Raw genomic sequence first — 25,942 nt, forward strand, 5'->3', positions numbered from 1 at the left:
TTACACGCTATTTCTACTTTGATGCCCTACTGCTACAACAAGCTCCATGTGTCCATCACCATGCCCATCCTCCTCTCTTCACACACAAAAAGCAAGTCTCCACCACACTTCTGTGCCACTGGGCATGTCTCCACCATTTGGGCCTGAAGACTTTGGATCATCTTTTCATTAGCTTCTCTTTCATCCTATGTCCAGTTGACCATTAATTTCTTCCTCTTGGGCCAGGTGCAGTGGCTCACGCCTGTAATACCAGAACTTTGGGAGGCCAAGGTGAGTGGATCACGAGGTCGAGATCCAGACCAACCTGGACAACATGGTGAAACCCCGTCTCTACTAAAACTACAAAAATTAGCTGGGCATGATGGTGCGCACCTATAGTCCCAACTACTTGGGAGGCTGAGGCAGCAGAATCGTGTGAGCCCAGGAGGCGAGAATTGCAGCGAGCCGAGATCGCACCACTGCACTACAGCCTGGCGACAGAGCAAGACTCCGTCTCAAAAAGAAAAAAAAAAATTTTTCTCCTTTGACATGTCTGAGCTCTTGCCATTCCAGGCTGAATCCCTAAGGGTCGCCTTCTCAGTACTCACTGGCTTCCTTCTCATCCCATCCATAATCTACTCTTTGTATTCCTGTTCATTAATATTCATTAGACATGAAAAAACAAAACTTGTCATTCTGTTACTTAAGAACCTCTGAGAATAATTAGCCCAGTATAGGCATATTGTAAATATTTGTTGTGTGTTTACTGTTGACTAAAAATGTTAAATAGCTTTTGATCTGAGTCTTAAATGATTAAAAATTCACTGAGTTGGCTAAGTAATTTTATTAGGTTGAACCACATGAAGAAATAGATTGATCACATAAGAGGGAGGATGACATTTCAGCAAAGAGACACCTCCATGTGCAAAGACATAGCACCTTCAGATAACTTCAAAGAATTCAAAAAGGCTTAAGCAGAAAGTGATTCAACAATGAGCGAGATGAGAGATCTCTGTGCCCGGGTCATAAAGGTCCTTAAATACCATGTTGCTGAATTCTGATTTTATCCTACAGAAAATGCATTCATTTACTCTACCGAGCCCGGTGCTACATTTCAAAGATAGAGCAATAAGTTTGACAGAGCTGCAGTTTGGCAGACCTGCTAAAACGTGATGGATACTGCTGATTCTCACCCAATATCCATTTCTCCTTCTTCCTAACAGACCCTGAGTTTATTTGAGCTGGCAGTGTGTCTAGATAAAAGGTGACACTCCCTAAATTCCCTCAAAGCTGCTATGTAAGCAGAAGTTTAGAGGGGAGCTTCTAAGAAGGCTGCTTAGAAAGAGCTCACCCAGATGAATGAGGCCTTTATATCCTGCATCTCCTTTCGGACTAAAATTCTGCCCTAGAGTATGGGTGTGATGGTGGGAGCTCTAGTTGAAAGGATTGGTTTTGGGCTGGGCGCGGCAGCTCACGCCTGTAATCCCAGCACTTTGGGAGGCTGAGGTGGGTGGGACACAAGGTCAGGAGTTCGAGATCAGCTTGGCCAACATGGTAAACCATGTATTTTGTATTTTTCTACTAAAAATACAAAAATTAGCTGGGCGTGGAGGTGCGTGCCTGTAATCCCAGCTACTCGGGAGGCTGAGGCAGGAGAATCTCTTGAACCCGGGAGGCAGAGGTTGCAGTGAGCTGAGATTGTGCCATTGTACTCCAGACTGGGCAACAGGGCAAGACTCCGTCTCAAAAGAAAAAAAAAAAGCAAAAAAAAAAAAAAAGAAAGGATTGGTTTCTAGGTGACCTTGAGGATAGAAGTCCACATGAAGATGTGGGTCACTAATGACTGATTAGCTTGGGTTACTAATGACACCAAGGGTATACCTTTCTAGTCCTAAGCTGCTTTTATGTAAAATAATCAACACCTTTTATGGTTAAGCCAATGCTATTCTGGGTTCCCTATATGTGGCCAATCTAATTCTGCATTGATACACAGAATGATAGTCAAATATCACTTTATATTTGGGAACACTCATTCTGATTATAGTGTAAAGGATGAACTGGGGTGTGATCATGACAAAAGAAGGTTATTATAGGAAACTGAAAAAAACAAAAGCTATTTATCATACCAAATGAGATAGGAAGAAGCACTAGAGAAACGGGAGGTGGTATAGTCTAACGGCTAATGTTACTGACTTTAGAGTCTGACTTCCAGGCTTAAATCCTGGTTCTACTAGCTGTGTAACCTTGATCAAATGAATTGCCTGTTTGTGGCTTTATCATCAATAAAAAAGAAGATATACTGTCTTTTTTATTTTTTTTAATTTTGTACCAGGGTCTGTCACCCAGGCTGGAGTGCCATGGCATGCTCACAGTTCACTGCAGCTTCAGCCTCCTGGGCTCAAGCAATCCTCCCACCTCAGCCTCCTGAGGAGCTAGGACTACAGGTGCATGCCATCATATCCAGCTAATTTTTGTATTTTTTGTAGAGACGGGGTTTCACCAAGTTGCCCAGGCTGGTCTTGAACTCCTGGACTCAAGTGATCCGCCCACCTAGGCCTCCCCAAAGTGTTGGAATGACAGGCGTGAGCCTAGTTGTTCTTTATTCTGGCTAAGACAAGTTTATATTCCTCTTCTTGAATGTCATGGACTTTCATTAGGCAGTCTCACCTACTTAGCCAATATTTTCCTCTGTTCCTTAATACATATTCTAACCACATCACTCTCTGTAATGAGACACTGAAACACTCATTCCTAAAATGAGTATTAATACTCATTTATAATTAAACGATTAATGATAATCATTTATCATTAATATAATTTTTAAAAAAAGACAGTATATCTTCTTTTTTATTGATGATAAAGCCACACTCATTCCTATGTTTGGGTCTTCACTCACATCATTTCTTCTATAATGTTCTTTTTAAACACTTCTCTCTAATTTCTATCCACCCTGCTTTTTTGGTCTATAGCTCTCATGATTTTGTTTTCTCTGCGACGCTGATTGTCAGTGTGATCCAGCTTAGCACTTTTTTTTGTTTTTTGTTTTTTTGAGATGGAATCTCACTCTGCTGCTCAGGCTGGAGTACAGTGGCACAATCTTGGCTCACTGCAACCTCCGCCTCCTGGGTTCAAGTGATTCTCTTGCCTCAGCCTCCCGAGTAGCTGAGATTACAGGTGTGAGCCACTATGCCTGGCTAATTTTTGTTATTTTTAGTAGAGACAGGGTTTCACCATGATGGCCAGGCTGGTCCTGAACTCCTGACGTCAAGTGATCTGCCCACTTCAGCCTCCCAAAGTGCTGGGATTACCGGCGTTAGCCACTGCACCTGGCCCAGGTGAGCTCCCTTGAACTGCTTCCTAAGTTCTTAATTTGCATGTGTAACTTGTCCTACAGGAAAATTTTAAGCTCCTTTTCATGGGTAATTTCTATAACAAAATGGCAGTCTAATAGCTATACGCATAGTGTATGCTCAGTAAAACCTTCAGTGAGTAATCAATATAAATTCTCATTTTGTTATTTCCATAAAGATTTCAGTTCAACACTGAGAACACATGGGCACAGACGAGGGGAACAACACTCACCAGGGCCTGTTGTTGGGGATGGGGACTGAAGGGAGGGAACTTAGAGGACGGGTTAACAGGCATAGCAAACCACCATGGCACATGTATACCTATGTAACAAACCTGCACCTTCTGCACATGTATCCCCCCTTTTTTTTTTTCTTAAGAAGAAATAAAAAAAAAATTCACTTCAGGATAGATAACCCCTTTACACCACGACACTTCATCAACTGAATCTTGGTCAGTATGCCTATAATGTACAAAGAGTGATAAGTGCTAACTAGAAAGAAGTGCAAAGGTAGACCAGAAAGGGAAGATACAAACATCAAATTTTATCTCATCAGAGAGGGAGACCACCAAACCCTATACTCACTAAATCTCTGATTCATATTTTGTAATATGAGTAAGAAGAAAATACTTTTGGAATACAAGGTCTTGTATGTCAGATACTAATCTAAGCACTTTATATGCACCATATACTTTATAGTCATTATCTTATTTAACATTCAGAATGATTTTATGAGGCAGGTAATGTTATCTCCATTTTATAGAACACAAAATGAAGCTTAGAAAGGTTAAATCACTTTTCAAGATTGTTAAATTATATGCTAAATTACTTAATACACATTTATTTACTAGTATGAAACCTGAACATATTCAAACAAGATGATGTCAGGTTTCTGTAACACTGGTCCCAAAAGTTGACTGTGACAACACTGCCTCTTAAGAATACCAATTCATTGGTTTACTGTTGTTTCTATGGAATAAGCAATCTGTTTTTTTCAAATAGAGCAGCAACATAATGCATTTTACCACCAGGGGGCAGCAAGTAAACAAATGCCATAGGTTTTCTTCAAAAATAAACCTCTAAAACTTAGTGCAAGAATCAGTTACCCAACACATGTTTTTCCAGCTAAGTTCTACATTGCCCATGGTGTTTACTTATAAAGAGAGTGACGGGATGATCCTACTGAGTCCCATACTGAAGCCACATCAATGCAGGCTCAGTCAGATGTGTGCTGCTGAGGGTTCTCAGGTTCACACCACCAAAGAAAGCTACATGGCTCATCTCAAGCTCTGGGGCTTCTTGCGACAATGTCAAATTCCACCTCCTTTCATGTTAGCTGCCTCTGACAGTCCACATGATTTATGGGAGCATCATAACCTTTCAGCTGGCAGGGAAGACAATCACACCCAGTCAGAAGACAGGTATCCTAGTCTCCATAATTCCTATTAATAAATCCTTTAATAAAAATGGTGGTGTTGGGGATTCTTTTGGGTACTTACAAGCCTGTGGGACTTTGAAATAAATTTTATCACAGAACGATTTCCCTCCTTACCTTTACCACTTCCAGCTCCTCCTTGCTGGCTGCTTGCTGTTTCTCCAGCCTGGTACTCAACTGTGAACAGATCTAAGGATGAGAAAAGAGTCTTTTACTAGAAAACAGAACTCTTGCAGCATGTACACATAACTACTTATCAATTCATATGTTACTCTAGCACATCTGATCCTAGAAGGAATTTTGCAAATGAATAGCACTGCAAATGCCAGTCATTTGGGAAATGAGCAGCAGAAAGCCGGAACATTCCATATGTAAAGCATACTCTACCTTAATTAGTAGAAACATACAGGGGGTAGATTTGGTTTCTTTCTGCCACTAGCCTTCTGTGACTGGTTCAAGTGAATTCCTGGCTTCACTTTTGGAATTAACCTATAGAATCTTTGCTGAGTATTCACTTTCTGCAAGTTAGTATGCTGAGAAAATCTTGATGAAAAGAATTCTAGACAGAAATATCTCCTGTCTACTGTCACAGAAAGAACCTGTTTTCAATCACAAAAGTTTCCTTAAGAAGTGGCAGAGTGATGTTCTCACTCATAAGTGGGAGTTGAACAATGAGAACACATAGACATAGGGAGGGGAACATCACACACCGGGGCCTGGTGGAAGGGTGGGGGACTACGGGAGGCATAACATTAGGAAAAATACCTTAATACAGACTAAAACTCTTATTAAGTAGGTTTGGCAACACAGCATAGAAATTAAAAGCTTAGCTGCTGGAGTTAAATGTGAGTTTAAAGCAAACTCCATTTCTTTATAGCTTTGTGAGCTTGGGCAAAGTCATTAATCTTTCCAAGACTCAGTTTTCTCATGACTAAAAAGTGCTGTGCTATAGCAATCAAGTGGAAAAAAAGTATGCAAAGGGGTTAGCATAGCACCTGGCCAATAGTAAGCGTACATTAAATAAAATCTATTATTATTATTTTCAATTCTGAAATAAGGTGCTAATAAGTATTAGAAATGGTAGAAAAATAAAAGAAATGGTAGAAATAGATAGATGGTAGAAATAGAAACTGGATATTCAAATCCATTGCCTGAAATAAGAATCTTTTATTTTAGAAAAGTGGATGAAAGGTGGGAGGATAGCTTGAGCCCAGGAGGTCAAGGCTGCAGTGAGCTGTGTTCAGGCCACTGTATCACTGCATTCCAGCCTGGGTGACGGAGCAAGACCTTGTCTCACAAAAAACAAAACAAACCAAAACAAAGATGGAAAAACAGGGGATGTGAAATTTTAAAGTACAATTTTGGCTAAAAACATATATGGTCTACTTCTATTATCAAAACATACGTTAAAAAACAATCCCAATTTACTCAAAAATAGCTCTGGAGATGAGGGCTTGCTTGCTGAGTGTAGTTTGTTGAGTTTCATTCCAATTCTCCAGATCCAAGCCTGAGGAACCATTAGTAGGACTGTACTGACTGATGTTAAAAAGAAGAGATTACCATGGTAGATTCTGCAAACCTTAAGCCCTTTTAAATAAACCAAAACATTATGCACAGAGCCAGTAATAGCTATGTTCCAACTATAGAATACATTTAGATTGTGTCTTATATCCTAATTATCTTCAAACAGATGGGTCTGTTGCCTTTTGCGTTATTTCAAGGGCTTGCCAGATAATATTCAAGAATAGTCCCCAGGATTACTATCTGAAGAGTGCTGCATTTGGTGGCCATCCATGGCATAATCTGGCAATGAAAAATATGCATTTGTAGCGATGGGAAATTCCACAACACATGGTCTTTAATGTTCCTTATATTGGTTAATGTCTACCACCTCTTCTCTTAGATGCCCACATTCAACATCTCAGATCACCTTCAAGGTTTTCTCTTATCTAGCAAAAAAAAAAAAAAAAAAAAAGACTGTCTTTGTGAATTCAGGGACCTGGTTCTTCTTACTTGGACTCTGGTATTTGTGGTCTGTCTCCTTGGTTCCACATTTCTTACTGGGACAGATTAGTGCCAATAATACATCTTTGATTATGCCACTTTACTGCTCAAAAAGGTCCTACCACAAACAAAATAAAATCCAAGGTCCCAAGCCTAGCCCCGGATCTTTCCTTGATCTGGACCCTAACGTCCCTTTGCTTCTCTTTTGTACTGGAATCTCTTACCAAATGAATTATTTTTCTCTTCACTAATCTACTTCCATGCCTTTGCACATCCTGTTCCCTCTTTTCTACCATTTCCATCCTCTTCTTTGTCTTCTTTATCTCTACAGATCCAAGTCTCACCTAGCCTTTGAAGCGCAGCTCAAAAGGATTCATTTCCCACACATAATAAGTTTCCTTTCCTCTTATTTCTACATAGGTATTATCTCCACATTATATGATAAGCTTCTAGAGAAGAAAACTTGAATTCATTCATCTTTCTGTCTGTCAAAGTATTAAGCCTCACAGAGAGAAGGCATTAAATAAACATATGTTGATTATCATAGAAAAGTAAAATAGCTCTAAAGTTTTATTTCTCAGTCCTCCGCGAGTATGCAGATTCCTTATGGAAAGATGTTCATAATGTATTAAGTGAACTAAAGCTAGTTACAAAAAAATAGGATAAACAATACAATTCATCCTGTTTATATATATTATAAATTTATTTATAAAGCATTTGTATAGCAACAATGCATATTCAATATATTACAATGATTATCTCTAGCTAGAAAGATTGAGGGAGATTTGTTTTCTTTGTGCTTCTCTGCACTATTCTAATTTTCCACAAGAACACAAATTTAATTTATAAGCAAAAAAACCACATTTTTAAAAAAAAGTAAGTATCAGACTTCAGAGTCCTATGTGAAGTAGAAGACCCCAGGGAACTCCTTAGATGAGAAGATGGCATATGGTACTTTAATTAATTCTAGAAACCTGGAATTTGAACAGATCACGCAGGGTCTCAGCAATGAGAGGAGTCCTTGCCATGTCCAGCCAACAGGAAGGTCAGGAAGGTACCAGTAGATACCAGGAAAGGGGGGCTTTCTGACACCATTCTGGTGATGGGGTCAGAAACATCCTCAAGAAGATGAGCCCTTTGTTAAAAGCATTTTAAGGTTCACAATAGAAAGCTTCCTGCTAGCACTGGCCTGCAGAGGGGAAGGCCACATAGCCATGTGGGAAAAAGAGTGCCCACCACATTCTGTACTATGGGAGCAAAGGATACACTGATCCCCCAGCTACTGCCGTTTAATACAATAACTAAACTTTGCAAAGAGGCAGGTGTTCCGAGTGTGATCTACTGGAAATTAGCATCTGAGTAAGGCAGAAACAGGATCTCAGCAGTCATCAAAAGGTTTTCTGTTCCTCTAAATCTACCCAACATTGTAAACAACCAATAGATTGTTTTGGTCAGTTAGACCTCCCAAGTTATCAGTTATAAGTAATAAGCTATAAGTAATAGGTATGTCCAACCACTGTCTGCTTCAAAGGAGAGAGTGAGTCACTAAATTTAATAAATCTGGAAAACTATTCTGGAAACTTTAAAAACAAAAATATTTCTTTCCCAAAGAAAAACAACAATAATTATTTATTTATTTATTTATTTATTTTAGAGATAGGGTCTTACTCTGTTGCCCAGGCTGTAGTGCAGTGGTGCAGTCATAGTTTACTGCAGCCTCAAACTCCTAGGTACAAGTGATCCTCCTGCCTCAGCCTCCCAGGTAGCTGGGACTATAGGCACATGCCACTATGCCTGGCTAATTAAAAAATTTTTTTCTTTGTAGAGATGGGATCCTGCTATGCCACTCAGGCTAGTCTCAAACTCCTGGCCTCAAGCAAAAAAAAAATTAAAAAATTACTTTTATAGCAGCAAACTATAACTAGCTCTATGTGCCACAGAGGTACATTACCTGTTTATACTCAGCAATGATAGCTGTAGTCTTCTTTATTTCATATTCTGCCTTCTCTAGCTGTTTCCTGAAGACTTCTTTTAGCTAGAAAGAACAGAATGAGAAATATCAGGATTCAGCCAAAATCTTAATAAATTTTCATAAACATCTATATTCAAGTCTGTCTGATTCATAGTCAGTAACAATGGTAACAATGTTAACTATATAAATTATCTTCATAGAAGGTGCATCTTGATAATCTGAAAAAGTCAATCATCTCCAGAGATGCACAAACCTTACTTTCTTTTCTATAAAATATGAGACATATGAGCAACACCATTATAAAATTGCTTATGCTACTTCTAAACATATTGCTAAATAAGTGTCCATTCTGAAGCTATCTTTATCCTTATAAGAGTCTAAAACAAAACATCAAGGCAATACTGCATGCTAAATTTGTTACTCTTGATGTTATAAATTACTGAAAAAAATCATTGTAGGCCTCCTTATTTATAGTCTACCTTTACTGCTGTTACCTCTCTAGAGACAGAAACAAGAGGCTTTGGAGACTAGAGTTAGAAAAGACAGAAGAAAATAAGAGCTTTTGAGAAGGACAGGAGATTCAGGGACTAAAGAAACTGACTTTAGAAGGAGCTAAAGTGACACATAATGGAAGGTACTTGTTACAGTCACTGAAATGTTAAATTATGAATGCTATAGTTATAACCACAGTTATTTTTGTGGCCCAGAACCTCTAGAATTCTAGGCATATAGGAAAATGAAGGTGATGGAAAAGCTCACGTGCTACCAGATACAAAGGAAAGAATTAAATTCTGCAAGTTGTTGAACAAACAAGTAATGAAACAAACAAAAAACAACTCTGCTTAAACTTAAGTACATAATCAGAATAAAGAGATGCATTCTGCAGTACAGCATCTCAAATTATTAATGGTGTATACTCTGTAATTGCTAGTTCATAAATTATTGCAATTTATAACTGCACTCCTCATTAGATTTCTGAATTTCTTCATATCTGTTAGATTCTAAAATTCTAAAAGCAATTGGTAAGTTACACTGATCTAAACTCCGTGGTTTATATTGATCTTTATTCTCTATCTGACCCAATTTAAGGACATAAACAGTAACCTTCTTGCCTCCCATGATAAGGCCCCATTGATGTTAGGACAGACTTGGCTGGCTGAGAGTCTCTGAGCAAGGGTCACTAAATTTATCTAAGCCATAGTTTCCTCCTCTGAAAATGGGAATAATCCCTATTTTACAAGGGTACCATAATGATTAAAATAGTTACACACACACAGACAGACACACACACAGACACACACATGGAGGGGAGGGAGGGTGCAAAGCATCTTGCATTGTTCTTGCCACATACTAGGTGAGTATTCAAATGTCACATTCCTTCCCATTTTAGGTATCAATTGCCTACAGGCTAGTATATGTCTATGGAACCATGGAGCAGGTAGAACCTGGGTTAAGTTCATTTGCCAAGAGCTTTATTCCTCATCTAGAGTAGCTTAAGTGGTCCAAAGATGGCAGGAAGTAAAGAAAAAACAAAACCCATTAAGGAACCTAAATAATCTAAAACTGGGTAATCAGCCCCTGAAAATTTTTGAGTAGGTAAAAAATATATATCGTGGACCGCTGTAAATGCCAAAGACTCACTAAATCAGATTCCAAGGAAAAAGAAACCATGGAACACTTTTTATAAAGTCTGGAAGGTGCTAAATGACACATTCCTCCACATGTAACTTTAGTGGAACTTTTTTCTGGTTGCTTGGATGTAGATCTTTGAAATGCTTTATGCTGTGCTTTAAATTTAGTATTACTGATGTCTCAGAATGAAACTCATTAAAATAAGCTAATCACGATTTGAGATGCTTCCTCACTTTATAAGTTAGCTACATTAGTAAAATTCAAACACACTCTTGGCAGAAGACTTCAATTGTTTGTGATGAAACTGACTCATAATCTAATCTGTGTCAGGTCCCTAGCTGGGACTGACAGGGGTAGAAAACCTTGATGAAGCAGCATGTTCTTCCTTGGGGAAGTGGAAAGCTCCAATTCCTTGGGCCAATAGGCCTCTCTGCCCCTGTCCTACACTGCTCTGCACTGGTGGCATTTTCTGGCTAATTGGCCTTACAGCTCCCATGAAGAGTGTAGGGTGCTAACTTCAAGGCTGCTTCTCAAAAGGTTTCTTTATATTCCCCCAGGAAATAGGTTTGAAAGCTTTGCCAGGAATACTGATGCTCCTTAAGGTGTGAATCAGGAAAATGAAGTGTGACTGATTGAGGCAGGGGCTGTGTGGCAACTCCCAGCAGAAGTCTCTGTGGGCTTTCGGTTTAACAATGCTCATAAACTACTTCAGAGAAGTCTTTGTCTTGGAGATACAACACAAAATTTGCAGATTCGTCAAAGCTCTTGGATCATAATTCCAAGTTACTAAACTTAGAGAAAACTCAACACTCTTGCTAAATATCTCAGTAAAGGCAAATTCCTAAAAGCTGTTCAAGGGTAGAAATACTGCCTCCTCTTTTAACACACTTCCAAAAAAAAAAAGATGTCAGAAATGTTGAACAAAAATGTTGAGTAAGTACACTCAATTACTTACCGCTTTAACATCACCTTTGATTTAGAAGAAATTTAATTTTCCTGATTTTTTGTAGTATTAATCAATTCCCTACCTACATACCTTTGCAAAGAAAAGCCTACATATTCCTTTTACCTGGGCAGTCTCTTCCTCTTGCTTCCTCTTCTCCTCTTCAGTCTCCACCAGCCTCTGTTTGGTTAAGAGGAGTTCCTTATTCAACACATCTGCCTTGTCTTCTGCCTGCAAATCATGGTACATCACAGTCATACATAGGGCAAAGAAAGTGTGTGGAAATTTTCTCCAAACCCAATCTTCGGTTGCTGTTCCAAAATTATTGCAAGTCATTCTTTTCCCTCCTAGCTCAACCAAGGGATGATGGCTTTCACTGAATGCCAACTATGTGCCAGCTAGTTGGCGCACATTATTTCTAATCCACACACCAACAATAATTTTACAGATAATGACAGTGAGGTTTGGAAAGATCCAACAAACTGTCTGGGGTCACACATTTAATAGAGTCATGATCTGAATTCAGATTTGAATAACATCAAAGTCCATCCTCTTTCTAAATGCTTCTTACAGAGTTTTAGATGTTACAACAGCACTCACTCTGTGCAGATGGATCTGATGAAGGGGTAGAGCCTCACACAGAAACTTCCAACTGGTGGAGAATGAGGGTTGACTCAGAGAGGAGGAGCAGACAGGCTGGTCTGAGGACAACAATTAGGTGATAAATTCAAGGACTAGTTGAGGTAAACCTGCCCACATGGCCACTCACACAGGGCAGTGAGTCTAGTAAGGAGAAATTAAGACCAAAAATCCATGATAGAGAGAGCCATGAAGAAAACGGAAATATGGACCAGGAATCCAGGAAGAAAAGATCGCATTTCTAGAATGATGATGTCTGTTTAACATGCCGGGCTCTCACCTTTTAGGCCACGACTTCAAGTTCACATGGCAATGAAGCATGCCCTCAGCCCTGGCCCACTCACTCCCATCTAAGTTAGCTCCCCTATCTAAATCTCTCATATTTCCCTTGATAGGACTGTCATGACAACTTACGCATGGGATTTATTTGTCTTGCTTACTAGGCGTTAAGCTCCAGGAGGCAAGAACCATATCTCTTTTGCTCATCACCCTATCCCAAGCACCAAGCCCAATGCCAAGTATAGCATAGGTGCTCCCTAAGTACTTGTTGAATGAAGAGGTGTGGCTAAATCATTGCAGATGTAGACTGCATGTGGTGGAGATGGCAGAAGACCACAGGATGAGTTCAGCAGAGAGAACCCAGACACAGAGGAGAGGCAATTATGTGAAGAAGCTATCCCTGGCTGACAGCAGCAAAATGTTATCCAAGTAATGGTGAAAACTGGCTGGGTGGCCTTCTGTCTGTCTTCTGCCATATCTCCCGTATGTCCAGATGGGCCAGGCCAGCCCAGTCTGCTGAGGACTGGCCAAGCGGCCTTCTGTCTGTTTTCTGCCATATCTCCTGCACATCCAGATGGCCAGACCAGCACAGTCTGCTGGTGACTGTAGAGAAACTGCATTCCAGCTGCTCTGCTTGCCCTGTCTTCTGGCTCCTGATGGCTCATAGCCCAGTGGTTAGAGCTCTGTTTGCAGATCATTTGAAACCGTTGGGTAGTTAAGGCGAAAAAGTCCCTTAAAAGTCTTTAAGACACTAAAAATTGCTCTGATGCATTAGATTTTAGGGGGGAAAATCTAACAGCAAATTAACATACTAAAATGAGAGGTAGACCTCGAGAATGCAATGAGAACACTACAAGTTAAGTTTTCAGTTAAGTTGTAAGACACCTGATGTACATCATGGAAGCATCTGGCATAAAGTATGGCATTTTAAAAGAAAACAAAAAGAGAAAAATAAATAAATAAACCATGGAAGCACAAAACTTCCATTCTAGAGCCCCAAGCCAGATGACTGACTGAGGTTACTCACAAAGCAGGGAGACCTTCCCAAAGTCTCTGATAGATGGGCACAGAGTGGCACTTTAAGAGCAGCTGTACTGCTCATTTCAGTGTTCTTAAAAACTGAACCAACTCTCTCCCTGTAACTGCAGCCCACTGGTTCAGGTTCTACCCCAGAATGTTTGAGCCCTGCTAAAAAAGAAGACTACAACTAAGCCTTCCTCTTAACAGGACGCACAGCAATTTCCACTTTGTGAAGAGACAGTTCCTTTCATAATGTTCATCATGATACTAAAATAAATGTTTTTTTTGAGTTTGGTCTCTGAAACTTCAGTTTGGTTTTTTCAGTTTAGAGCCATCTAAAATTTTAACATTTTGCAAAAATGTTATAAAGTAAATGCTGGCCAGGCGTGGTGGCTCACGCCTGTAATCCAGCACTGTGGGAGGCCGAGACGGGTGGGTCACCTGAAGCCAGGAGTTTGGGATCAGCCTGGCCAACATGGTGAAACCCCATCTCTATAAAAAATACAAAAATCAGCCAGGCATGGTTGTGGGCACCTGTAATTCCAGCTACTCGGGAGACAGAGGCAGGAGAATTGCTTGAAACCAGGAGATGGAGGTTGCAGTGAGCCAAGATCGTGCTATTGCACTCCAGCCTGGGCTACAGAGGTAGACTCTGTTTCAAAAAAAAAAAAAAAAAGAAAGAAAGAAAGAAAAAGAAAACGGGGAAAAGCACTTCCCTGAGGAATTTTTTTCAAAAATACCTAAATGTTTATGCTAAGAAGACCTATTATTTTTATTTGCACATTTTCTGCCAGTCTTCATTAGGTCAAGATTAAGGCAACTTCACTTATTTCTAGAGCAAAATCTAGATATCTAGAGCAAAAGGCAAATAAACCCCAATAAGGAGGAAACTGCAATAGAGACTTGGTTTCACCGGGTTCCCCAGGCTGGTCTCGAACTCCTAAGCTCAGGCAATTCACCTACCTCAGCTTCCCAAAGCGCTAGGATTACAGGCATGAGCCACCGCGCCCGACAGCCTTCACCATAATTTGACAAGATTGAGAGAAACATTGTCATTATCAAGTCTAAACACTTACCAACATCTTATAATGTCTCACTGATATTGAAAGTTCTAATTGCAATCAGGGCTTCTGCTACACATATATGAGAGAAACAAGCACTGCAATGTGTGATTTAATCATGAATCAACCAATAACCTCAGCAAAGACTCAGCCCTAATACCAGAAATGAGGATCTTTGAGAAATGATTTCTGAAAGAAATAACCAGGCCAGTCATTCAACTTGAAACAAAACAAAATAATTTTCCATTTAGTCCATGTAGCTTCTGGTCTAAGAGAACTTGCTATGGTGAGAGGGAACCTAGACCCCTGGTCCTCAGCAGGACAGTACTAATCATGTCTCTTCTCTTTTGTTCCTTGCAAATAGGGAAGGACAGGAAAGGCTTGAAAGCAGATAGTAAGCAGACACTGAAATGGAGATGTTGTACGTTTTTTCACTTCTAATCACTGAGAAATCTTTATTTAAGGAATCTGAAAGAGGGCAAGTTCTCAGAGAGGAAGGCTCTGTCAGAGGCAAAAGCTGAAGAGCCTTTGGTGTCCAGGAAGCCCAAAATTAGCACTAAAATGGTCAGAGTAAGGAATGATTTATTTTTGCAAAGTACTTAATTTCCTAATTCATGTTTGTTTGCTTACATGTCGTCTTAAATACAATCTGCTTTCATATTTGTTTAAAGTTTGCCAGTGTTTTGCTATTTTAGTTAAAAGATCTGATTTTCATGAACTGGGAATGGGAAAGTACTGGGCAAACTGGGTGAAGGCCTGCAAAGCCACTCTCAGGCTAGGGCCTTTCCTAGAAGACTGGTGGGACAGGTCACTTCAACTGTAGGGACAGCTTTTTGGTAGGCAAATAAACCCCAATGAGGAGGAAACTGCAAAATCAGAAGTTAGGAGGAAATATGCATGAAATAGCGTTTTTATTCTTTTATCTAGATTCTTTCATCTAGATAAAAAGCTCCAAAAGGGAGGGCCCAGGTCATATTTACTTTTCTTAAAAGAGAGGGAGAGTCAAGGAGGGAAGAGGGGAGAGGAAGAATGAAGGTCTGATGGAACCTTTTCTTCAGGGGCTGTTCTAGCACTCACATCATGAGTTACCCCAGTACTCAATAACCAATTACTTCAGGAATACCTATAATGGCAGTCACTCCAGACTGACTCACATAAAGGATTCTCTTGGTGAATAAATGATTTTTAAGATAATTTTTTTTGGATTAAAGTTATATATATTATTTAATATTATATTCATATATAATATGCATATTATAATGTTCATTATTTTTCTGATTTTTAAAAGTTCTAATCCTCATTTTTACTTAACCTATGGTGGTTAGGTAATTTAAGGTCTTTGTATAAATTCTAAATGGGAAAAAAACTATAAAGATGAATATAAAAATCAGATTTAATCTTATCACCCAGAGATACCTGGCAGTAACATTCTGATGTACTTCCTTATGGGCTTCTTCCCTATCTAGGTATACTATGGTCCCCTTCCCAATAGGATGACCCAGTGCCAGCCAGTAGCCCTTGAAATTTAGATGCAAACATTATAAGTGTTTATTGTTTACAGAAAAAAAGTATTTTTAAAAAACTACTTTATCATTATTTTCCCATTAAAAAAAAATTATTCCAGAAAGACAGTCAAACTGTCACTCTCCCCTACTAGTGAACATAGATATTATAATATTTCTATTTTCCATTCTTATAAGTAACACTGCAGTAAACAACTTGTATATACATTTTTTTACCAAATCTTTTTTTTTTTAGCTTTACAAGTCAGAGGATCTCTAGTTTCCTCATCTATATAGTTTTCTCATTTATGAAATGGAAGATTAAAATAATAACTGCTTCCTGGAGTCATTAGGGAGATTAAATGAGATGATGTTTATACATTGCTTTATTTAGTGCTTGGCACATAGTGGGTATATAGTAAAATTTAATTTTATTATTGCTTAAACCTTTTAAAGTCTTAACACATATTACCAACTACATTTCCCAAACAACTTTGAAATTCTCCTTAGCTCATTTCACTGCATCCTCACTGAATCCAACTGTTTAAAAATTGTTTCATTTAGTCAGCCATCGTAAGAAAATTATTAATGGATAAAAGATTCAAAATGGTAGAATCAAGCCCATTTGGAAAGTTAACATAGAACCAAGACTTTCATTATAGCACTGATTTATCTCAACAGTCTCGAATACAAAAATACGACCACTGAGTTAAGGCTGAATTTACCCTGACTGAATGGAGATCCTGCTACCTTCTTTGGTTCTGACTCTCCTAGTCACATATTTCTTATATCACTTCTTACAGCTTCCAAATGGGCGGGCTAAAGGAGGTTTGTAGTTAACAGGGCCACAACTTTTTAAAAAAGCATTATCTGGGCTGCTTTTTCTACCTTCCATATCGTGTCCCAAGCAACACAGTTCTTGTTTTTGTTTTTGTTTTCGAACTCCTTTTAGTGCCAGTTCTCTCAGTGTCCTCCTCTCCCAGATACCGCACTGTTTTCCTGAACATGGGTCTTATCTCCAACTTTACTATGGTTAGAACTTTTGAGCCACAAAATTGGCTATCTATATGGGAAAACAGGAATTGTGGCAGGGGCCATTTTCAGCTGTCCTTTAATTTTAAACATTTAAGCAGATTTATGTTATGAATGAATTTGTATTTTTTAATATTGTCAATGCAAACTTACACCACAGGTAATGACTCTTTTACAGACTCAACAGTCTGCGAGTCAGTTTTTCTGACCCTCCACTGTCTGTTGGGAATATTTACTTTGTAGAAGTCAGAAAATAGAGTGGTAATTTTAAATCTGCACAAGACTGCTTCCATATTGCCAACTATTTCTGAAAATGCTAGCAAGAAAAAACAGGAGGTCCTAAGACTGTCAGCTTAGTTGGAAAGAACAAGGGAATGCTAAATAGTTTAAGGTCTTCCTAGCAACAGCTAACATTTAATGAACACATACTATTGAAGTGCTTTACTTATTTGTTTTATCATCTCTATGAGATAGACACCTTTTTATATCTATAGACAGCTTAAGAACTGCCCGGGGTCATATGGGTCACAAGTGGTGGTGCCAGCATTCACAATAGGGCAGTCTGGCTCTCAGCCACTCAGATGCCTATCAATCTAACAATCCAACTCTTAATGTAGGTACTTCATGTAAAAGTTCACATTTATTCTGGAGAAGAATTCTTACTGGAACAAAGAGTAAGGTGCCTACTGTTAGAGTGGCATTAGTACAGGTATATTCTTGGTGACTGATGTTCTCAGATAATTATGCTGACAGCCATTGGTTCAGGAAAGGTATCAACAGAGACATAACAGAGTTTAGAGGTATAAAGAAAGTTATGTCACACATGCTATTTAGAAATGACCCAAACCTTTCTCAAAGGCTTGTGTTTTCCACTCTCTCCAATTAACACAAACTGTCCCTGCCACTCCTCCACTCATCAAGAACAAAGTCAAGAACAAAGCAAGCTTGTGGGGGCAGCGGTGAGGGCAAATTGGTCTTTGCCCTGAGGAAGTCATCACAGTCTCATTTCTAAAGTTTACCTGATCCAAGTCATTCCGTAGAGCAATTTTGCTTGTTACTAGTTCATGGGCGAGGTCATCATTCTCTTGTTCCAACCTCATGCTGGCCTCCTGTAATCTTCGGTTCTCCCTCTGCAGAAAAAGAACAACAGCCGGAGGTGGGCATTAGTGTCTGGACATACAGAAATGAATACAACTAGTGAGGAAAAACAAGCAACAAAGTGAACTTTCAAAGGTGTAAAAAGGAGAAGGCGCAAGTGGCACAGGAAGGCAGGATTGCTGTATGGGAAACAACAGTGAGTTTAGCTAGCAATGCAGATGCGGTTCTCTACCCGGTGAAACTTGTCCCTTAAACTCTCAAGATGGAACTTCATTATAAAACATGTGCCACAAAGAGCAAACTTTCTGAACATACCCCCCCAATCCTGTGAGGTTTTTACATAGATCTAGAACACAGACACAAGCAATTCTTTATTTCAAACATGCACGGTAGTCTCACCCTTGACCTCAAGAGAAACCACAAGACACAGTAGGAATGAAACAGGGGAAAACCACTAGACATTTCTTCAAATTGTTTTTCTAAGACAGGTTCATATTGAGTATATTTAAGAGCATTAAATCAAGAATCATGACACATGGGTTCATGACTTTGCTAACAGTCGACATTTTTATTCTTTGAGTAAGAATATATTTACTTTTCTGAACACCTATTTTTGGGTGACAGCAATAGTCATATCTAGTTTTGTTGTTTTTAAAAAAACTTCAGAGTAAAACATTCCAGGTAAAATAAATTACTGAGGGTTTCTGCCCCCCAACCTTGAAAAATCTGAAACAAAGTTACATGATAAAAAAACAAAAACAAACAAATGAAAAAAAAAAAACAAAACCCAGTCACTAATTCTTATGAAGCAAGGTCCTTCCTTAACTAAACACTGTGAACTTGGTATGTTCACAACTATTTTCAGAATAGTTATTTCATGTCTTCCATTCCAAAGTATCAAAATTACTTTCTTTGCTACTGTTAACAGTTATAGGAGATTCAAAAGACAGCTGACAGGAAAGACTAATGTCACGAGACCTTCCTGTTTTTCAGATTTACTCTCCTAACAGTGTTTTCTGCAAAGGTGGCAAAAACCTTTTTTTTTTTTTTTTTTTTTTTTTTTTGTCAAAAACCTTTGACAAAGCAGTGACACAAAACTAGAAGACAAATATATGTTTTGGAAGATAGTTTATCATAGCATACCAGGCAATGTGAAGTTAATTTTATCTTCTATATAACAACCTGGTGTTTGCTATATTGAAAGAGAAGACAATTTCTTTCTTTTTCCTGTTTTTTAAAAGAAGGGCTAAGAAATATTGCACCTTGATTAACCAGCCACCAGGGCCCATTTCTGTCATTTTTTTTTTTTTTTTTGGAAAAAAATTAGAAAAGTTGGAGAATATTAAAACATTATTGAAAAACATATCTACTAAAAAAGATAAAAACAATCCCAAATCACTTTCATACTTCAAATAAATTCACAATAGAATTCGACTCAGTGTTAAAATACTGGAGAAGGCTGGATGCAGTGGCTCGTGCCTGTAATCCCAACACTTTGGGAGCCTGAGACTGGAGGATTGCTTGAGCCCAGGAGTTCAAGACCAGCCTCGGCAACATGGCAATACCCCATCTCTACAAAACAAATTTTTTTAATTAGCTGGGTACAGCTGGGTGCAGTGGCTCATGCCTGTAATCCCAGCACTTTGGGTGGCTGAGGTGGGCGGACCACTTGAGGTCAGTTCAAGACCAGCCTTGCCAACATGGTGAAATCTCATCTCTACTAAAACAAAATACAAAAATTAGGCAGGTATGGTGATACACACCTGTAATCCCAGCTACTCAGGAGGCTGAGGCAGGAGAACTGCTTGAACCTGAAAGACAGAGCTCGCAGTGAGCCAAAATTGCACCACTGCACTTCAGCCTGGATGACAGAGTGAGTGAGACTCCATCTAAAAAAAAAAAAATTAGCTGGGTGGTGTGGTGTGCACACATGATCCCAGCTACTGGGGAGGCTGAGGTTGGAGGATCACTTGAACCCAGGGAGTCAAGGCTGCAGTGAACTGTGATCATGCCACTGCACTCTAGCCTGAGTGACAGAGTGAGAACCTGTCTAAAAAAAGAAAGAAAGAAAGAAAGAAATATATAATAACAGGAAATGCTTACACTGCCTTGTAGTGGGGGGAAAAAACCCCAATAAATAACTGGAGAATCTCATTATAAAAATATAAACAATAAATATTAACTGTAGGTAGTGAATTTTCTTTACTGTTGTCCTTTTCCTTTTAAAAATGTTTTCAAGTTTTCTACAATGAATATATATTTGTAATAGGATTTAAAAAATAGTTTTATTAAGGAAAAAAAAATTCAGAATTTTAATTCCATTGGAAGGGATAAGATGCCAAAATGAGAAAAAAAAAATTTTAAGTCCACTTCTGTTAGAAGGTCATATTCTACACAAAACCATATTAGATCCTCCTTTTTGACCAAGATATAATATAACTCCTAAGAAGTGGTGCCTTGCTAGGAACTCTTTCCCCAGATGTTCCTGAGAAGACTGTGTATGCTCTTGTAGAGGCAACTTGTACTCATCAGATTCTGTCAGTTCCCTCAATCTACAGAAGTTCCACCCTCCCACAGAAGCATAATAAATGTAGAGACTAAAAAACAGATTTCTAAAAAGCCAGAGCTTCTACAATGAAATCTTTCAATCTTTGCCCAAGTAACACAATTTCTAGCAGGGGCTGGAGAGTTAGCCTTTATTTCTGATATATCTATTACTCCTTTTCATGGAAAAAAAAAAAAAAAAAAACTTATATACTTACAGGAAACTTAGATTAAAAAAAAGATTTGAGAAGCTTTTTCAATAAATTTCCTTCTAGCCAGGAAAGAGTAACAATACCAGCACAATTTCAACATGACATATTTCACAATGCAGCTGCTTAGCCAGGGAAGAGATTTTTCTCATTTCTTGATAAATCTCTTCAAGAAACTAACATAAGACTACTTTAATAGCTATACCCGAGTTAAGTGTCCTATTGCTATTGAAATTGTACTTGTATAACCCCAAAGTACAAAAACCTCCCTCGACTATTATGTACATTACATCCATTTGGCACAAGTGAAAATGTTGCCACTACCAGTTTTTCAGGTTACAATTATATGCTTAGAATTGAGTTAAAGTAACCTCCAGGTAAAGTCATAGGATGTTCGTGGAAAAGTACTTTGTTCAAGTATTTAGAAATCATACCAGGTAGCTACTTCACTGTTGATTAGAGATAAATGTCTGATGGATTATCTGTTATATAAGAAAGAGGTATGAGTTCAGCTGAAATTCTGACTAGTAACTTCTCATTACAATGACTGTTGCAACTGAAACCCTTTCTTACAGACACACACTTAAAGGGGCAAGGGCAAGGGTGGGAAAAGATTTGGGAGAAACTGAGAGTCTCGGTCCCTGCAAAGCAAAATAGCCTAGAGGGCACGCCTACTTGCTTTTGCTTTAGCAAGAAGCTTCAATTTAGTGTCTGCAAAGCAAGCAGCACAGTGGGAAGTGTCAGACTCCTGCTCTGCACTCACAGACAAGTGGGAAAGCAAGCTACGGGGCCAAAAATGCAGTATCATCCTCCAAAGTATGAACCCAGGGTGAGTGCTACTGAGCACTACAGTGAGACCCTGCTACTGAGATGGAGATTTTCTACAAAGAACTTGCCCACACTTACCTACTGAGGGCTAAACAGAGCTTATATTACTTGGCTGTCTTTTACAGTTCTTCTCAAGGAGCCAAAACTGTTTTCAACACTGACCCATTCCAGAAAAAGTTTGCCTGTATTCTAGAATGGAGAAGAGAGTTTGGTTTTGATGGTCTTGGGAAAGGTAGTAACCCTGCTTGGTTCATTTTGAAATGTTAACAAGGGTTGCCCATGGGAGACAGACTTAAAGTCAGCCCCAATAACCTCAGTCAGCCCAGAGAAATTCACATGCTCTAAGTTTGCACAAGCAGATGTGCTGACTGCTCAAAGCCTGTAAACAAAACAGGCAAACTGGTTCCCTCTTGCCTTTCAGAAAAGATTACAGGAGACACTGCTTACATAACTCTTAACATTCACATCACACTGTCTGAAACATATCCTCCCCATCTCACACAACTGACACCATTTGAACAAAAAGCAGATAACAACTGTCCTCATAGTTTCACCCCTTATGGATAGGAGATGTACAGCTGGGAAAGTTTGGTTAGTAACTTTTGGGAGGAGGATACTGCATTTTTCAAAGAGACAGACACCGATGTTACAGACATACATAGATTAAAAAAAGAAACTTACCTCCTCAAAAGTCATAGACCAACTACCGTTTTCAATCATAGGTACAAAGACAATTAAAAAAAAAAAGAATATCCAATGAAATTGAACACCTACTAAAATATTTATGAAATGGCAATAACAAAAACAGACACTTCTTAATGCTCTTTTGCTTTTCCTTCGAGTGTCATATAACTCTAAGTTCTCTCTGTGACTGCAAACATTCAATGGAACAAAGTATACTTGAGGCAGCCAGTGGGCAAGTCTCAACTCAGGAAGACTCATATCCTCAAACTCCTCCCTCTCCACACTGCTGTTTACAGTTTGCATGAACGACTAAAATGCTGTATGTGGAACTATTAAGGAACTACGGTGTGAGGTGTTGATACTGTGTTGTTAAAGCTGGGTGGAAGGAACTTCCTTATATGACAAGGTCAGAAATCTTGCAAAATAGTTCATCTTCAGACAAAAGAATGAAATTGCTGGGCAGGGTAATGCAAAAGAAAAATGGATCCTGGATCTCATGTGTTCCTGGGGGCTGAAGTCCCGGTGAAGCAGTTCAAGGGATTGTGAATGTCATTTATTCCAAGATGAGAAACCAGAGAAATGTGAACTGGTAATTAAAAGTAAAGAAACTAAGCTTTAAAGGAAAAAATGACAAGGAGGGAGGTGGCTTTATAAACCCTAGCTCAATATTTTGGGTGTTGTCTGCTGCTATGATGAATTCTTGGCACATGGTTTTAAAGCCTTTTAAGGGTCAGGAGAAAATGTTTTCCTAAAAGACTCAGTGCAAATTTATTAGCAACAACACACTCAATGCTCACATATTTTCTTTTGGATACCTCTTTTAAAAGAGTTGACAGCTATCATATTCAAGTTTTCAAATGCCTACAGATAAAACGTTTAAATATCTATGTTGTCCTTAAATGAAGATCTGAGAAAGAAAATATGGATATTTGAAGCTTTTTACTTTACTCATCACATCCAATTTTATCTTTGTAGTGGAAAATTTCAAATTTTTAAATGTCAAACTAAAAACGAAATCTTGTCAGTAATAAATGACAGCTGGCCAAACAGACTGCATTTCTTTTAGCACTTAAAAAACTATCTTAGATTATACTCTTGCACAGGGGTCAGCAAACTTCTGGTGTAAATTGCCAGACAGTAAATATATTAGACTTTGCAAGTCGCATGGTCTATGTTGAAATTTCTCAACTCTACCGGTGTCATACGAAACCAGCCACACATAATAAATAAATAAATAGGTGTGGCTGTATTCCAATAAAACTTGGTTTACAAAAACTGGCAGTGAGCCAGATTTGGCCTATAAACCACAGTTTGCAGATCCCTGCTCCACTCTATTACACAAATCAAATTTTCAAAAAGCAAATGCATTCTAGATGATATAGAAACATATTAGTGTCAGGTAATTTTCTCAGTAATACTTAAACGGAAAAGAAAACTTTCTAAAAATTAATGAAAGTTTCTTGAAAACTCTGACGATCATCAATAAACACACTAGAAATTCTTAGTGTGCTGAATGCATATTCTTCCCCCAAGGGTTAAGTATAAGGGACTCAAAAGACCAGCATTGTTAGAAATCGCCCACTCCTGATTAGCTATATTGCTTGAGAAGCCAAAAGGATTTAGTTTTGCATCTTCACCATCCTACAACAATGAACTCTCTGGGTTATCCAAGCTCAAAGAGAAAGTGGAAGCCTTCTGAAGTGTATCATTAAGTTATCATAGGCATATAGAAACCAACCTCATGTCTATTACTATTCCTTAAAAGCACATTATTTCATAACATAATATTTCCAAAAGCCAACACAGTCTCTGTGATGTGAAAAAATAATAAAATGTAAGTTTATTTGCTCTGGCAGAAAAACATGTTTTTTTTTTTTAGATGGAGTCTTGCTCTGTCACCCAGGCTGGAGTGCAGTGGTGCGATCTCAGCTCACTGCAACCTCCGCCTCCCAGGTTCAAGAGATTATCCCGCCTCAGCCTACTGAGTAGCTAAGACTACAGGTGTGTGCCACCACACCCGGCTAATTTTTGTATTTTTAGTAGAGAAAGGGTTTTTACCATGTTGGCCAGGTTGGTCTCGAACTCCTGACCTCAAGTGATCCACCCGCCTCGGCCTCCCAAACTGCTGGGATTACAGGTGTAAGCCAACGTGTCCAGCCAGAAAAATAATTTTCAAAGATGGATTCACTTATCTTGACTCCCCTGAGTAAGAAAGGGTCCAACACCAAAAAGGGCCCAACAGTTTTTTTAAAAAGTCTACTCCCTCGTTTTTATAGGTTAGAAATGTATCCTAATTTAAACTTTTCTTCATTTGTCAAGTTTAAAAGAAATGTGATAATTGCTCTAAATTATTGCATTAGATATGTAAGGATGGCAAAAAAGTACAATTAAGCTTTATTTCAAATATTTCATTTGTATTATTTTCACTATGCATAATAGCTTAATTTTAAATTACATGTAGGAGCAACTGCGCTACAAAAACTAGTATGTGCAAGAAAAAACTGTGGAAACATAGAGGAATCATTTCCTTTGTTTAAATTACATTTTGATTTTAAAAATTACTATGTTTAATCTCAAGAACGAGGTTAAACATTCTAAATTTAATGTACTGAACATGGATAAGACACTTCAATTAGAAATTATGTATTCATAATACTATCTGTGTCCCAAACCCAAGACAGTGTAAGCATTCCAGATTCTTTTAGTATTTTCCCATCTAGAACAGGTAACCTTTATTATGCTTTGGGAGATTCACTGAATTTAATTAATTAGCTCTGTGTGTGTGTGTGTGTGTGTGTGTGTGTGTGTGTGTGTGTATTTATTTATTTTTGAGATGGAGTCTCACTCTGTCGCCCAGGCTGGAGTGCAGTGGCATGATCTCGGCTCAATGTAAGCTCCGCCTCTCAGGTTCACGCCATTCTCCTGCCTCAGCCTCCCAAGTAGCTGGGACTACAGGCGCCAGCCACCACGCCCGGCTAATTTTTTTTTTTTTTTTTTAAGTAGAAACGGGGTTTCACCGTGTTAGCCAGGATGGTCTCGATCTCCTGACCTCGTGATCTGCCTGCCTCCGCCTCCCAAAGTGCTGGGATTACAGGCGTGAGCCACCGCACCCAGCCATTTTTTTTTTTTTTTTTTTTTTTTTTTTTTTTTTTTTTTGAGACAGAGTCTGGCTCTGTTGCCCACGCTGGAGTGCAGTGGCATGATCTTGGCACACTGCAACCTCCCCTTCCCAGGCTCAAGCGATTCTCATGCCTCAGCCTCTCGAGTAGCTGGGACTACGGTTGCTTGCCAGCACACTCAGCTAATTTTTGTATTTTTTAGTAGAAGTGGGGTTTCACTGTATTGGCCAGGCTGGTCTGGAACTCCTGACCTCAAGTGATCCACCCACCTCAGCCTCCCAAAGTGCTGGCATTACAGGCGAGAGCCACCATGCCCGGTCAATTAGCTGTGTTTTTTAAGGCTTAGCTCACATTTGTGCAAATAGTTCTTTAATTAAACCAGAAAAGCATATCATTCTCCAAAGGTAGATGAAGGCTACAGATCTCCAAAAAGTACCATCAACTGATACCACCACTAGAAAACTTTCCTCACAATAGAAACGATTCATCTCTTTAAGATAGAAAATATTTTAAGGCCGGGCGCGGTGGCTCACGTCTGTAATCCCAGCACTTTGGGAGGCCGAGATGGGCGGATCACGAGGTCAGGAGATCGAGACTATCCTGGCTAACACGG

General features: G+C 38.9%; 2 protein-coding genes across 13 annotated transcripts in view; both read right to left on the reverse strand.

Moving 5' to 3' along the window:
• Positions 1–25,942, reverse strand: part of CACYBP (calcyclin binding protein) — a 753,822-nt gene that overhangs the window by 23,587 nt on the left and 704,293 nt on the right. The window lies entirely within an intron of this gene.
• The window catches only part of RABGAP1L (RAB GTPase activating protein 1 like), a 790,617-nt gene that overhangs the window by 7,621 nt on the left and 757,054 nt on the right, over positions 1–25,942 (reverse strand). For 9 of the 10 annotated variants that reach the window (XM_050767055.1, XM_050767059.1, XM_050767046.1 and 6 more), the window contains 4 exons: positions 17,867–17,977; positions 11,441–11,545; positions 8,719–8,802; positions 4,881–4,952 (listed from right to left, as the gene is read on the reverse strand). In XM_050767055.1, the coding sequence (XP_050623012.1) occupies positions 4,881–4,952; positions 8,719–8,802; positions 11,441–11,545; positions 17,867–17,977 (372 nt within the window). Of the gene's footprint in view, positions 1–4,880; positions 4,953–8,718; positions 8,803–11,440; positions 11,546–17,866; positions 17,978–22,207; positions 25,204–25,942 lie in introns of those variants that run through there. The other variant, XM_050767108.1, reaches the window with a different exon arrangement.

Source organism: Macaca thibetana, chromosome 1 (assembly GCF_024542745.1).
Source record: "Macaca thibetana thibetana isolate TM-01 chromosome 1, ASM2454274v1, whole genome shotgun sequence".
In the NCBI taxonomy this organism is placed as follows: domain Eukaryota; kingdom Metazoa; phylum Chordata; class Mammalia; order Primates; family Cercopithecidae; genus Macaca; species Macaca thibetana.